The 16,283-nt window shown below is 48.0% G+C and overlaps 1 protein-coding gene across 1 annotated transcript; it reads left to right on the top strand.

The window, feature by feature from the left end:
• The first annotated feature begins 239 nt into the window (after positions 1-239).
• On the top strand, positions 240-15,271 carry DACT1 (dishevelled binding antagonist of beta catenin 1). The gene is given in 5 exon segments (XM_039552594.1): positions 240-596; positions 2,828-2,960; positions 4,568-4,723; positions 7,047-8,354; positions 8,357-15,271. Coding segments are annotated over 5 exon segments (2,502 nt in total). The 3' UTR covers positions 8,905-15,271.
• Positions 15,272-16,283: the final 1,012 nt, after the last annotated feature.

Raw genomic sequence — 16,283 nt, forward strand, 5'->3', positions numbered from 1 at the left:
GAGGAAGGCGACCGCGGGCGTGCAGCCGCGACCGGGCGGGGAGGAAGGCGGGCGGGAAGGAGGGATGGAGGAGGGATGGAGGCGGGCGGTGGGCGGGCGCGGGGCGGTGGCAGCCGGGGAGGGAGCCGGGCGCCCCGCGGACCATTCGCGACCGGCGGCGGCAGCGGCGGCATCAGCGCGGGGCTCGGCGCGGTGCCCCCGCGGGCAGGGCTGGCAGCGGCGGCCGCCCCCTCCCGGCGATGAAGGCGAGCCCCGTGGCGAGCGCCGCGGCGGCGGCGGGGCCGGGGCAGGCGGCGGGGGGACCCGCGGGGGCGCCGCGGGAGCCCGATGCGCGCTGGCGGGAGAAGGGCGAAGCGGAGGCGGAGCGGCAGCGCACCCGGGAGCGGCTGGAGGCCACGCTGGCCGGGCTGGGCGAGCTGGAGTACCTGCGGCAGCGGCAGGAGCTGCTGGTGAAGAGCCTCCTGCTGCGGCGGCCGGCGGGAGCGGCGGCCGGGGCGCAGGGCGGCCGCGGGGAGCCGCCGGGAGAGGGGCCGCCGGCGCGCAGCCTGGAGGAGAAGTTCCTGGAGGAGAACATCCTCCTCCTGCGGAGGCAGCTGGTGAGCGGGGGCGGGGGGCGCCGCGGGATGCGAGTGGCGAACGCCGCGGGATGCGAGTGGCGAACGCCGCGGGATGCGGGCGGGGAGCGCCGGGAGACGCGGGCGGGGAGCGCCGGGAGACGCGCGCCCGCTCGGTCCCCTCGTGTCGTTGTGACCCGCGGGTCCTGCCCGCGGAGGGGCGAGAGAGGAGCTGGGAGCGCCCGCGGGGAGCACCCCCGCCCCGCTGTCACCCCGGCACGGCGCGCAGGTGAGGCGGCGGGCCGGTGACAGCTCGGAGGTGGACGGGTCGTGCCGGCGTTGTGCCGGGTGACCGCAGAGTTGCCTTCGGGTCCCGGAGCCAGGCCGGCGGTCCCACTTCCATTCATGGCAAGAGAAGCGCCGCCGTTGCCATGAATGGAAGTTGGGAGCCAGCTCCCGGGTCCCAGCCCCGAGAGGAGGCAGCGGTCGCTCGGGCACCGGAAGGATCGGGCCCTTAAAGAAGGGATGCTTTTGTTGGAGGACGCGCTTTGGAGCTGGTGTGGGAAGAGATGGAGGGCGGCATGAAGCGGCAGATCATTTTTCAATGAAAATAGCGTACAGCTGTGCCTGGCGCTCTTTGTGCGCGGCTCAGCATTTGCTTTCACCCAGGGAGAAGTTGGATTGCGTGATTTATTTCCCTGATTTATTCTTTTCCCAACCCCCGTTTTTCGTCCTTTTTTTTTTTTCTTATTAGCCTTTTGGTTTAGTTAAGTTAGGGGTATTTCCCTCTTAGAAAGATAAAAATAAATTATTTTTTCTGCTGAGAAGGGGCTGGCTGCCGGCCGAGAGCCGTAGTGAAGGACCACGGAATCATTACCAAAAAAAAAAAAAAAAAAGAAAAAGACCAGAAAAAGCTGGGGATTTGTGGTAGCAGTTTAATTTGTGCACTTGACATTGCAGATTGGAACCAGATGCGGTGCTGGCTGGGGGAGGGGGCGCTGGTGGCAGTAGGTGGCGCAGCGAAGTCATCCCTTGAACCCATCGCCTCCGCCAGCCTGGCTGCCAGCCAGCCCTGGCTCCCGCAGGAATGGGGGAGAAGGCTTGGGATCACCCCTTTGGTTCTCCAAAGGATGATCTTAAACGCCAGCACGTCTTCAACCAGTGCTTGCCAGTGCTTTTAGCATTTGCTCTCCCTTTGTCCAAGGCTGGGCTGGACAGGGCTCTGAGCAACCTGGTCTAGTGGAAGGTGTCCCTGCCCATGGCAAGGAGGTTGGAACGAGATGATCTTTAGGGTTCCTTCCAACCCAAACCGTTCTAGGGTTCTATGATTGTCCTGGATTCAATGGGTTTAGAACTAGTCCAGCTATGAGCATCAAAACTCATTGCAATGAATGTATCACAGCACCCCTGGGTGCCAATCAAATGATGCACTCGAAGAAACAAGAGTAGATGAACCTTCCTCCTGCCTCCTCCACTCTCCCCAAAGCCAGAGCAATGGAAGGGTATGAAGCTGAACAGATGATGGATAAGCAACATTATAATACACAGGGGGAAACTGATTGTGTTGACCGTGGGTTAATGAGTGCCTTGCAAAATTATTTCTTATTGCTTTTTTTATGCCATCAAATTGGCTTCATAAATAGCCTTAAAATTCATCTCACAGCAATTTCATACAATTATAATGGGAGAAGAGGAAGAATTACTCTTCCTTCCTGCTGCACTGCAAAACTAATAAAAGGGCTGTGATCCCAGCCCTGGGAATCTTGCTCTCTGGATGGTAGACTCTAAGCTCATAATGCGCAGCAGAACAAGGCGGTTCCCACACCACAGGCACTTGTTGGCAGAGCTGGTTGGTGCCATTGTGTGAACAGATGTGATCTTTGAGTAACACCAGTGTGGTGGGGAACGTGCCCTGCTAGGCTGGCACAGCCGTCCTTGCCTGTTCCATGTGCACAGGTCTGGTTTGGCCGTATCAAACAATCCAGCTTTGTTCTTGCAGCTGTGGTCAGCACAGTGTGTTGGTCCTCCTCAACTGTGGAACACGCTCCTCGTGCAGAACTGGCTGGAACAGGCTGGGATGAAGTGCCTGCATAATTCTTAAGTATTTATCCAGAGCATCCATCTAAAATGTCAGGGCTTTGTTCAGTTTTTATATAAAAGAATATGGACAAGGTGTTTCACAGGGGTTAGACAGAGAAGTCTGTTGGTCTTTGGGACCTCTTCACATCTGCCCCACTGAAGGAGCTGTTGTTCTTTGTCCTCTTCTTTTCCAGAACTGCTTGAGGAGGAGGGATGCTGGGTTGTTAAATCAGTTGCAAGAGCTGGATAAGCAAATAAGTGATCTCCGCCTGGACGTGGAAAAAACGACAGATGAACACCTGGAGACAGACAGTCGTCCAAGTTCAGGTAAGGGCAGTGCTCAGCAAAATGCAGCCTCCCTTGGGACCTGGAACTAAACTGGCTGTAGATTTTAGTGCTGGAGTTTTCAGAACTACAACAGTAAATGTCTACAGGTCATTCACATTCTGATAATGAATTCCTACTAACAGAGTTCACTGACCATGGGAAAGGTTGCTGTTTGCTTCTTTCAGAGGAGCATTTCAAGCTTAATTAGATTTTGAGTGTTTGGGGCATTTGTTTTTACAAGGCCACCCTCACATTAGTTCAAAAAGTTCTGATTGTCCTGTATATTACGGAGGAGGCTGAAGGAAAAATGGTGAAAAGAAGCACCACCACCAGGAGGAAGATATCAAAAGTGGTCATACAGCCAGAAAGGAACATGGAATCAAACAATTTCATCCCCCATATATTGAATTTCATCTCATTCTAACTGTGTTGAAGCCAGTAAGTGGTATTTAACTATGGAGAGCCTTTCCTAGAGGCCTCTAAACTTGTTCTGAAGACACCAAAAAGTGGAGAATCCTCCAACTCACGATTGTTAAAGCCATTGCTAATTTCTTGTCTGAATCTGACTTGTTCAGCACTGATGTTTTTATATCCTTTTCTCCCCTAAAGAAAGGTCTTTTCTAATACCCAGCTTTTCCTCCTCTTGGAGGTGCTATGCAGTATAATTCCTGGCTTTTATTTGATGAGCTAAACAGGTCAAGTTCTTGAAGTCATTCATTTTAAGGCATTTTTCCAAGCTCCTAAATAGCTTGGTGGCCTCTTTCCAATTTTTTAGCTTTGTTTTAAGCATGTTGGATTCAAGGGCTGGGCTCACCATTCCAATGTTTCTTACCAGGGCCGAGTAGACTGCTGAAGTCATTTCCCTGCTGCTATTCATTAGTCTCTTTGTACATCCAACAATCTCATTAGCTTTTTTTTGCCATATCATTAAGCTTGATTGAGCTGCTTTTCCACGCTGACTAAGCCCTTTCCAGGATTATTGTTTTCCAGGATGCATCCCCATTCTGTAGGCATGCTCTGCATTCCTTATTCCTAAATGAACACTTTAAATTTTGGTGGTGGTGTGTCATTTTTCCTTGAGTAGTCCCAGTTTACCAGGAAATTAAATCTGATGTGTCTCCACATTATTTACCATTTTTCCTCTTTCTTGTCATCCACAAATATTATGTTTCTCTCCAGAACTTTGAGGAAAGTAATGGATAGCATTGGGACCAACACTTTTGTAGTTAGGTAATAGTTGGAGAGTCTGTCTTGGAAGTATAACACTCTATTAGATGAGTGGGCTGCCAAACACAGCCTGGATCCTTGTTGCTAAAATCTGAAAATCCCTGTAAGGGTTAAAACCTCAACCCTTGTAAAGTTTAAAAAAAATTCCATATGCTGGGATAAGTTCTGCTGTTTTAAGTGCTTTACTTTTAAACAAAGTAAATTCATGGCAATAAGGATTACTTAATTGTGGGCTGTTTTTGGGGTGACTGAATGAAATCCCATAACTACTTGCATTAGAGTAAGCCAACTCAAACACCAGCTTGACTGCCTTTCTAGGGACACAAATAGTAACTCTGTGTAGACATAACTAATATAAATCCAAACTCTTATTTTTATAGGGTTTTATGAGCTGAGTGATGGAGCTTCTGGATCGCTTTCCAATTCATCTAACTCTGTCTTCAGTGAGTGTTTATCCAGTTGCCATTCTAGCACTTGCTTTTGCAGCCCTTTGGAGGCAACACTGAATATCTCAGATGGACGCCCTAAATCTGCAGGTATAGTAAAAGCAGGTCGAATACATCATACTCCAGGAGGTGGCTTTGGCTTTGGAAATACTGCCTCAGGAGCACCTGGGTTGGATTAACCCTTCTTCCTTTCATGTGCCACATTATGCTCTGAAAAGATCCCAATGCCTCTCACGTATGTGGGTCATGGGGCAGGACTGTTTGCCCTCCTCTGTTCCAGCCTTACACGTGAATACGTCACTCTAAAGACATGAAAATGGCATGTGAAGATATGACAGCTGCTCTACCCAGCAGAGGGCAGTGGTACCTGTACACAGAAACACATCAGTCAGCTGATTTCTTGTGGTTTTCTTTAGAAAAGCATTTTTAGTGAATAGCAATAATTAACGATAGTTCTTAGCCGTGTCAGCATTAAAGTCACAGAGTAAGGAGCTAGATACAGGTTTAAGGGGGTCAGGGCACATGTCAATCTCTTTTTAGCAGTCATTTTGTCAATTCTGATGGCCCTCAACCCCCAGGTGAGCATGGTGAGGCATGTCCTGCATTTATATAATGTAGACAGGTAGACATCATGAACAGGGCGCATACATTTTGTCTCTTTGGCAAAGAGCTGTGAACTTTCCTTGGACACCAGTCTGAAGATGCGAGCCTTGATGTGCAGGATGGTTCAATAGGAAGGCCTCCTCTGTTCTCCAGAAAAGACACTTCATTAGGACTGTTGTCATCAAGTGTTACTGACTGCAGACATTTTCAAAAGCTTTAGCTCATTTTGGGTTGGGGAGGATGATTCCAACCACAGTATTTCCAATTTGTGTTCTGCTCTTTAGGGTTAACTTATAGTGATTTGTTGTGAATCAAGGACAGAACAATTCATGCTCTTCTGTTTCTGAACTGGGAAAATACAGCCTGGGATGCATTCATTCTGAGTTGCTGACAAGTCCTCTTAGTTTTCCTGTGAGCAGCTCGAGGTAATTTAATGCTCCCTATTGTAAGGTATATGTGATCTTCATGGGCCATACATTAAAAAAAAAACCACACACAAGGAATTCCATCATTGCATTGATGTTTTTTCTGTATATACCACGAAAACCTAAATCTCTCATTATTCATACAGTCTCACTTTCAGGGATGAAATTTCACAAAACTGACAAGTTTCAAAAATGTCTTTTTCATCAACATTCCTTGAAGCCAACATAGAATTTAGGAAATGTGGGAAAACTGAGAGGTGATCTGGAGGGAGTTTATGCTCTTAACTTCCCTGCTCTTCCTCTCCTGCTCACACAGGAACATCATCTCTATCAACAAATTTCATCAATGCCCATGAGACCTCTTTGAAATAAGCCTTAGATAAGTGATGAGCACTGAGCATTCAAATTGGAGTACTCTGGCTGAAGTTTCCAGCCCAAGGGCAGAAAACAGGACTGGCAGAGGATCATTTAGATTGTACCCCTACCCAAGAAGACAAGGGCAACTTAAGCTTAAGAAAATAATAATAATAATCTTAGGTGCCTGGGTGGAAGCCCTGCTCTTAAGGTTGCTTACCTCCCTAGTAAGCTCCTTAGCCATTAAATCTGACTCATGCATCTTGAAACGCACTGGATTTCTCTGGCAGAACTCTCTTTGCAGAGCCAAGGCTAGGATGTCAGCTGGATTGACCTGCACTCCTTGGACTTGTGTGAAAACACGAGCCTGTTTCCCATTCTTAAACCTCTTATCACTTAAAGGGAGCATCTGTTATTACTATTAGCATTGCTATAAATATTATGATAATAATAGTAGTAACAATAATAAAAACAACAATAAAATTAGATCTGGATTTTTCCCTAACCTGAGATATGCTTGAAAGAATCTGGAAGTGAAATTTGTCAATAAGCTAGAAGAATTAATTGTTCTCTTGTCTGTATTTTTTATGTTTTTCTTTGGATTTAGCAAAGTAAAATATAAAATTCATATGTGCTGAGGCCTGCAGAGAGTTTCACAGGTGACTGTGTAACATATAAGAGACGCTTGCAGACTTCTGGGTGGCTTGAAAGGAAGATAGGAAGATCTTAACAACCTGGGCACAGGTTTGAAACCAGTGTAGATGTTCTCCTTAGGGCTGTGATTTTTATTGTTTTAACCATGTGGTCATAGTGGGGTAAATCCCTCGTAGATGCAGTGACAGGGAGACCCACTGAAGGATAGTGCTGCTTTTTATATTGCTTGAGCAGCACCCCTGGGTGCAAAATTGCTGCTGCTGTAGTTAAAGCTTTGCATTGTGTGCGTAGATGGACCGGTGTCCTTGGCAGCACATTAAAAACGTAGCACAGCTGTCCCTGGCAGGCTCTCTAAACTCTTCTAAAATGCCTTTCAGATCTCATAGGCTGGATGGACTATAATAAGGAAGGCCAGCATGAGGACCAGACCGCAGGCTCTGTCTGTCGCTCTTTGTCCACACCGCACTCAAATTCCCTCGATGTCGTTGCAGATGTACATCCCAAGTACCAGTGCGATCTGGTGTCTAAAAACGGGAACGACATCTACCGCTACCCCAGCCCCCTCCACGCCGTGGCTGTGCAGAGCCCCATGTTCCTTCTCCCCGTGACTGAGAACCCCCAGCGAGAAGAGGAGAGGCTCGCTTGCGATATGAGCGACGTTTGCACCCCATCCGAAACGGACTCGGGACAATCTGCCAACGCCTTCCCCCCCCAGAGCTCCTGGCCAGCTCCGTGCCCTTCCACCAGCAAGAGGATAGACAGCTACATCTTAAGCCTGGTTCAGAAAAAGACTCACGCAGTAAGGACTAACAAACCCCGGACAAGTCTCAATGCTGATGCCACCAAAGGCATCTTGAGGCACGGGAGCATGTGCGTCCGGCAGCCGGCAGCGATGGTGGCCCACGGCAATGTGGTGAACCTGAAGAGCTCCAAGCCAGTGTGTTTGCCTCCTGGTGGGACCCCCGCTCCGGACCACACAGCTCCCTCCCCGTTGAAGCAGAGGCCAAGGGAGGCAGCTGGGGAGCAGCTGGAGAGTAGGAAGGCCCCTTTGCTGGCAGCTTTCCCACCCAGCACAACAACCGAACTCCAGAGCAAGCACCTGCCACGGGGCACCAAACCGGCACCACCGGAGCTGGGCCGCAATGCTGCGGCCATGGCAGGGGATGTCCACAAGGAGAACAACCAGCTCTTTGCTACATCTCCCAAAGAGTCCTCCGGGAAGCCAGTGGTGCTGCAGCCAGAGAACAGGGTCAGCCAGCCTCCCAAAAAGATCCTGTTGAAGAGCAGCTTGCAGGCAGCTCGCTCCTCGTCACCAGCTGTTGAGGAGAGGCCTGCGCTGGATTTCAAAAGCGAGGGCTCTTCCTCGCAGAGCCTGGACGATGGGCTGCTGGTGAATGCCCAGTACATCCCAGCCCAGCAGCAAAGCATGAAGCTTCACAAAGGCACCCGGAATGTCAAGATTTTGAAAAGCTCTGCCTTGAAACACAGGTCCCACCTTGCCAATGGGGTGGAAAACAGCTCGCAGACCTTGCGGGAGAAAGCCAAACCAGTCGGCAAGAAGTGCCGCTTTCCTGAGGAACTGGATACAAATAAGAAACTGAAAAAGCCCTCATCGCGGGGGAAGAGAGGCAGCGGGTTGCCGCTGGAGCCAGGCCTCCCGGGGCGGCAGGCCAGCCTGCACAGATCGCCCTCCGCTCCCACGGGCACGGCCGGGAGGTTGTGGTGGCCAAGCCCAAGCACAAGCGTGCTGACTACCGCCGCTGGAAGTCCTCGGCAGAGATCTCCTACGAGGAGGCCCTGCGCAGGGCGAGGAGGAACCGGCGGGAGGGTGTGGGCGTCTACTCACAGGTGCCCCTGCCCTATGTCAGCCCCTACGCCTACGTGGCCAGCGACTCAGAGTACTCAGCCGAGTGCGAGTCCTTGTTCCACTCCACTGTGGTGGACACAAGCGAGGACGAGCAGAGCAACTACACCACGAACTGCTTTGGAGACAGTGAGTCAAGCCTGAGCGAGGTGGAGTTTGTAGGGGAGAGCACGACCACCAGTGACTCTGATGAGAGCGGGGGCCTGATTTGGTCCCAGTTTGTCCAGACGCTCCCCATCCAAACAGTCACGGCACCAGAGCTGCATGAAAATGCGGCCAAGGCCTTTGTCAAAATCAAAGCCTCCCATAACCTCAAGAAGAAGATCCTCCGTTTTCGGTCAGGCTCCCTGAAGCTCATGACGACCGTCTAGTGAGGTGGCTTGGTGGAATGTATCTGCTTCTGCTTTCGGAAGCAAGGTGCTTATTTTTGTACATATTTCCACAGATTTTTTTTTTTTTTTTTTTTAATACAAATATTTAAAACTTAAGGTAAATTATGTCACTTGTTTTCAGAACTTGGGTGGATACTAGTGCCTTTTATGTGGAAATAAAAGACCGTTACACTTGTTTAAAAAAACCCAACAACACAACACTGCCATTTCAGTGGTGAACAGCCTCCAGCGCGTGGTGTCAGAAGGCTTTGAGAAAAGGATAATTTTTCTGGGAATGGATCTTCCTTGCCTAGGTTTTCCAGTTCTGGGTCCTATACAGGACATCAACAGCATAAGGTCATAAGTTCTTAGGGAATAAAGGGGAGGGAATGAGGGCAGTTCTTCATGGTTTTGCTTGTCCCTTTCTGCTGCTGCTGTTGCCACATCTTGAACTTTTTCCTTCTGGTATTCTGGTCTAGTTTTTTTTTCTTTTCTTGTTGATTCTCTTCTTGAAACTCACTCCTATCCTCCCCCAGCCTTCCCCCACCAGGAAAGGGTTCCTGTTCAATCTGTCTCCAAGGTTAAGTTGCCTTCTCTGGAGTGCAGTCTGCTCTGATCTCCTGGAAGTCACGCTGCGGACGGCGGTGGTGTCCAGAGTAAACTGCTGGAGCAGCTGACCAAGGCTTAGTAACTTCATTATATTGTGTAAAACTGCTTTTGAAAAAGAAAAAAAACCCCATATGCATGTCACGTGCATGAGTATCAGTAGTTTTAATATTCCTGTTGATGTCCAATTTACTGTACATCATCAATGGCTGTTTTTATATATATATCATTGTGTAAATTAATATAACACATCATATGCTGTAATAAACAGTCTGTTTTAATACTTTTTAAAGTTTGTTACATTGGTGCAGACCCAGTCAGTGCTTTTATATTGGTGTTGTCACCACTTAGATGTCTCCTGATGTGACCTGTTAATATTCCTTGCATTTAGCCATGCAGGAAATGGGGCAAGTTTAAAATGCTGTGGATGTGACTTGTGCTTTGAAGGAATTGGCTTGTCATGGCTCCTCTTGTGCTTCCCATAACTTGCATTTTTCCAAGGGCAAGGTGGGATTTAGGGGCTCAGAGGCATCTTCAGGTTGTAGCTGATGGGCAGTTCACGTTGCAGAGCAGATGGAAGTGTAATAGTAATCCTCCTCTCTGTCTGGGTGCTTGCAGATTTCGGTTGGTACAACACGGGGACAGATGGTTGGTTTCTGTAACCAAATCGATCTGTGGGACACAGCAGGTGTCCCGCTGGAACGTCCAGTAAGTGAATCCCCAAGAGCTGTGTGCTCTGGGAGCTGGGCTGGGTGGAGGAGAGCATAGGCTGCCGGCCCATGGTGCCCTCTGTAGCTTTGGCAGTTGGATCTCTCACAGCCCTGGCAGGGTCATGGAAGGTGACAATTGTGTCAACCACTGGTCTGTGTTTCAGGTTCTTCCCATGGGACTGGAGGTGACTGGCAGCAAAGGAGAAAGGAGCCCTCCATAGGCAGCACTGCTTCCATTCACAGCAAAAGCTTTGGAGCTGCCTGGGGGGAGGCTGGAGCTTTTGGGCAGGTTGAGCTGGTTTCTGCAGGTTCATCTTCTGCTTTGGCATCCACTAAGCAGTGGCCAAACAACTGGAGTGGGTGCTGTGGCTGGTGTGGATTTCATGGATATGTGTGCAGCTTGTCCATTCCATAGCAAGGTCTGAGCAGAGCTTTCCTTTGTGGTTCCTCTGTGCCCTTCCTGCTGTCATCCACCTAAAAGGCAGAACAGTTTTTTTCTCAGGTTTCCTTGCATTGCAAATGTGGGAAGGAAAGATCTACTCAGAATTAAGCATCTCAGAGAGCAGCTTCTAAAGCAGTGGGAACACTTTTCCTAAGAGGCAGATATTATTTTTCAGTCTGCAGTGTACTAAATCCCTATTTATAATGTCTCATATGATTTTTTTCCTGTTTTGTTTTGTTTTTTTTTATTTTAAGGAGTTGAAAATCAGTTTCTGTAAGGGTTTTGCAGTACATCACCAGGCTGTGGATTCAGTGACCCAGAAAGTCCTTGCACTTCCACCTCCCATGAAACAGCAAAAGCTGTAACACCTCTTATCTGTTCACAGCTCTCCTATAACTTTTCACATGGAAAGGCAGCCTGTATATATATATATATGTATGTATGAATGTATAAAAAAATTATATACTGGTTTAGAATAATTCATCCAGAAATTGCTGGACAAAGGCTGCCACTGCAGAGAGGGGAGAGAAGTAATGTTTGTTGTTAAATATGGCATTACTGAGGCTAAGCAGCAGCTTAAAGCCATCCCATTAATAACTGATGGGTGTTACATCAAACAAAGGGAATGTCTTGTGGAAGCTGGTAGTTTCTTTCCTAGAATATCTCTTAATCAAGCCACATAATCTCTCTTTGAGCGAGAAAAACATGTGCAAATCCCTGTAAATCTCCTCAAAGATGTAGCAAAGCAGCAGAGAGGGTCCTCAGCCATGCACTCGCTCTCTGGCTGTAAAGGAGCTGGTGGTGGAAAGACAAACCAATGCCCAGTGGTATTGGGATGATGAGTTTTTAATTGCAGTGCTATAGCAGATTGCCTTGTACTGGGTGAGGGAGGTTGGTTTTCAAAAGTGAGCTGCTGAATGGTTTCTTTTCAGATAATTGAGTAAAAAAAGAAAATAAAATAACCGCCTAAATATCGCTAAGACTGTATCAGCTGCAGCCACTGTATTCTGCAGTTCTCTTGTTGAATAGCTTAATACTAGACTTGGAAATGGGCTGATGGTATCTCCCTCTTAATTGCATCCAAGTCTTTTCAGTTTGGGGAAGGAATTTTCCTTTTCTTACATGATTTAGGTAAGTATCCAGAATCCTTTAAACAGGCCTAGTGTTTTCTATCTACACCCAACCCCCTCTTTTTTTTTTTTTTAATAACAGATCTTAGCAGTGCTGGAAAAGTAGTTGATATGGTCCCAATACACAGCACACATTCTCATCTCTGGTTCTGATTTTGGAAACACATCTGAGTTAGTAAGTTTTTGCAACGTTAGGTTGAAAAACATCTGCTGATCTTGGAGACCAGTTGAGTATCTGGCACTTCTTTAAGCTACCTGGCTTTCCAGCTTCACAGCCTGGAGTCCTTGCCAATGTATTTTTCATGATGTTCACTTTTTAATTATCCCCAGTGTTTATGGTTGTCTTTGGAAATCTGAAGCAGGAACATTTCATTGCACTGGGAGCTGTTTCAAGGTGGGGGTAGGTGGTAGAGGGGAGTTTTGGGATTAGGTATCCCTATGCTCCTTATGTAACTGAGTGCGGGAAAGTACAGGAGCATAAAGGAACACGAGCAGACCCCTTTGAGCTGGATTCCTTGTGATTCAGATAATGCAGTGTTTCTGCACACCTCTGGAATACCATCACTTCCACTGAGGCTATCAGCACCACACACTCTGAGGGGATGAGTGTGTCACTGCTGTCTGCCTTCCAGCAGGCTTTCTGGGTCTATCCTCTGCTCCCTCACCCCAAGTACCAGCTATGGGTCAGCAAATAAAGAATCAAGCTGTGTCTGGTGCGTGCAGGGTCAGGGAGAGGCCCTGGCATGGTGCCCAGACATCCCAACTGCATGGGGCCCCTGCTGTGGACCTCCTGCTTGCCATGAGAAATCCAATGTGCCTGTGGAGCAAGGGCTCAGACAGCTGGGTCTGAGGGAAGGGGGGAATGGAGAGTCCCATAAATAGGGTGTTCTGATCCTGGTTCATCTGTATTTCCAGAAGAGGTGGGAAGAGGAGGTGTTTCAGCCTAACACCTTGCTCAGTACATTAGACTGGACTAAATGGAGTCCTCCCAGGGACTCTGCCTATTTCTTCCAGAACTCTTTGAATGATCCAAGCCACTGTCAGTGCTCCCAGTTACTGAGGTGCTTAAACCATCTGACCAAGTCCTGCAGGAACTGGGGACAAGTGATGAGCTTCCATTCCCCAGGTCTGGTTTTGGCCTTCCACAGCACAGCCCCTGCTTGCAGAGAGCCTGTAGGTCCCAGCCCTCTGCAGCTTTCCCTGTCCTGGGGCTTCAGCAGGAATCTGTCCATCCCTTTCAAGTTTTCTACTTTTCTCATGGGTTGGGGTTCATGCTGGATAAGGCCTGAAAAAAAATTCTCCGCAGCAGTCTTGTGCCTTCAGTAATCCCAAATCGGTTTGTTGGCCATCAGTTTAGAGGAAGGTCAGGCACTCAGGTGGCAGCCAGCAAAACCATCCCTGAGGCACCTGTACCCCCTCCTGTCACAAAGGGCAGCAAAGGCTTTGATGAGCTGTGCTGACCACTTGGCAGGTGACTCACCACGCTGGGCATGGCTTTCCCCAGGCACGTGATTTTTCTTACAAAGAAAACAAGGACATTTTTAAGGAAGCAGAAACAGCTAAATACATTTTTAATAGCTAGCTTCAGAGTCTAGTATGTGCCTTTGGAGTAGCCAACAAAAATACACATGACTGAGCTGCTAATACAAAAATCTGAACAATTCTCAGCTTAACATTATAGATGGAGAACTGTGGTGAGAAACAATTGGTGCTGGAGTATGTCCAGAGACGGGCAATGGAATGGATGAAAGGACTAGAGAAGAAGTGTTGAGAGAAGTGGCTGAGGGGGCTGGGGGGGACTCAGCCTGGAGAAAAGGAGGCTTAGGGTGGACCTTATCAACCTCTACAACTTCCTGAAAGTAGAGTGGAGCCGGGGTGGGGCAGGGGGGGGTTGATCTCCCAATTAACAAGGACATGAGGAAATGGCCTCAAGTTGTGCCAGGGGAGGTTTAGATTGGATATTAGGAAAAAATTATTCACTGAAAGGATGTTCAGGCATTGGAACAAGCATCCCAGGGAAATGGTGGAGTCACCATCCCTGGAAATGTTCAAAAAATGCATCACTTGGGGACTTGATTTAGTGGTGAACAAGATGGTGCTTGGGTTAAGAGTTGGCCTTGATCTTACTAGTCTTTTCCAACCTTAACTGTTCTATGATTCTATGAGTTGCTTTGGGGTTTCAAAATTCTCACAGTTCTGGAATGAGGGGAGATACATGAAAACCAGGGGGATCTGTTTAAGACGGATACTAGAAAGTGCTTTTTTACACAGCAGGGAATTTGCTTCTGCTAGAAATAGTGAGATGGATGTAATATCAGCAAGTTCAGAGGGAAAGAGAAGGTATGGATAGATGTGCTCTACCAATGATTGTGGATGCCAGGAAGAGTGTGAGGTGACTGGACTGCAAACAGTGTGCTCCTCCTCAAGATTGTCTTTTCCTGCAGCTGGGGGAGATGCACCATCCTGCTGACCCAGCAGACCATTTCCTATGTTCCTCTGATCTTGACGTAACTGAGGGGGGTTGTCTATGCAATTGAATTCTCCTCACTCTAATATTTATTAGTCTTTTGCTCTCCCAACTTCTGCTGAAGGCGAGTTTTGCATTGCTTTGCCAAGAAGTTCACTTTCCACACTTGGTTTATGGTGACATGCATTTTTTCAGACTATGGACATGTGGTTTTGGTCACTCTTGTCCTCTGGCACAATAAATTCATCCGCCCTTTCAGGCAGGCAGTCTGTGCTGAAGTCCTCTGTCATGCTGAACATCATCCCCTGAACGACAAACACTGTTCTGGACACAATCCGTGTGTGTTCCTCATGACTTCCTCATAAATGAGTCTACCTTGGGATCACTTCGGGCAGCAGTTTTACACCCTGCAGTTGTTTATCAGCTGTAGGAAAAGCTGGTGACCTCCAAACCAAATGAACCATCCTAGAGCCAGAGTGCCTCCACTGCTCCTTGCCTTGGGAATTTGCTGTGCTTGGGGAGTTCTTCTCTCCATCTGACTGTCTCCATTTGTGCCTTGGTTTGGAGCAACAGAGCAGTCTGGAAGTGCATCCCATGGTCATCTCCACTTGACCAATGTTGGTTTGGGCAGCAGAGCAGTTTTGGAGCATGCTGGTAGAACACTGACCCAGGCAGTCCATGCCAGGGGTGCAGCAAATGTGCTTTCACCTGAGCAGGGATATGGGGATCTGACCCAGTGATGGCTGCCTGGAATAGCTTCCAGTCAAAAAATATGGGCAAGCTTGGTCCAAATGACATGGAGGACCAGACTAAGTCTAGGCTGAAGTAAACATTTGAACTTCATATATTGTTCTTGTGGGGACCTCAGTTTGTGGCGACCTGAGTTTGGATCTGCTCCTTTCATGCTGTATGACTTGTTAATGTAAACAGACCCTCTCTCTCAATTAATGGCCTTTGTTTCCATGCTGTATTCCTTTAAGATCAATAAAGTGTATTAACATTAACAACTTGATTTCACTGAGCCAAGCTCTGAAAATCTGGCTTTTGTTCTTTTTAAAGGAGTTGTAAGTCCTGGGAACCTGTTGAAAAATGTGTTCCCTTTGTCTCCTTATGAGCTTTGTGCCTTCAGAAATGAGATTTTCATGAGGAGAGGAGGTATGAGGTACAGGTAGGAGAAGGACCTAATCAATCTTAATCTCTGAAGTGCTCATGCAGTAAGTGTTTAAGCATGTGATTAAGCCCGTTCTTAGTCAGCGAAGCATTTCAGCACACGCTTTGGGGTGAATTAAGCATGTGCTCAGGAATGCTGGATCAAGGTCTCTAAGCTTTCCAAGTGTCCCATGCCTGTTTGTACAAACTGTCCCAATGACTTCTTTTGGCTAACATTGGAAGGAACTCCCTGCTCTTTCTTAAAAGCCAGACTCTGTGTGGTGAAACTGGATTCAGTCTGAATTTGGGAGAAGCAGTACCTTGAGTCTTTGATTTATGCAGTAATACCAAGGAGGGCTTTTAAAGGAAGAAATTAATTTTGTTATATTTGAGGACACTGAGCTAAAACCACTTCAATTATTTGAGTGAATATGCTTTGTGCTCTGTATCAGTAGCAGGACTTTGTGTAAACCCTGGGAATGGCACTTGGGAAAAGATGGAATGACCCTTTCTATATCCTCTCCCTTCCCTTCCCTTGGATTCCCAGGTAGAGCTGGGAAAACGAGGCAGGCACAAACACCAAATGTGGAGGGTCTGGAGCACCACTCAGTCATTTGCCTGGCTAATCCAACTTTAATCCCAGTTTCAGGCAGTGAGATTAGCAAAACAGCAGGATCTCTGGGCTACCCAGAGCCAGAGAACAGAACTAGAAAGCAGAGAAGGTAACTTTGCCTGGCTTCAAAGGAAAGCTGCAGTTTAACTGAGCAAGCAGTGGAGGCAAGGGAATGGTTAAAGGTTTGCCTTCTCTTCCCAGACACATTATTTACAGTGGGTTAGTTTCCTTTTGGAAGGACCCTCTGTAAAAGGAGACGTTC

The sequence above is a fragment of the Corvus cornix genome, chromosome 5 (genome assembly GCF_000738735.6).
Source record: "Corvus cornix cornix isolate S_Up_H32 chromosome 5, ASM73873v5, whole genome shotgun sequence".
NCBI classification, from domain to species: domain Eukaryota; kingdom Metazoa; phylum Chordata; class Aves; order Passeriformes; family Corvidae; genus Corvus; species Corvus cornix.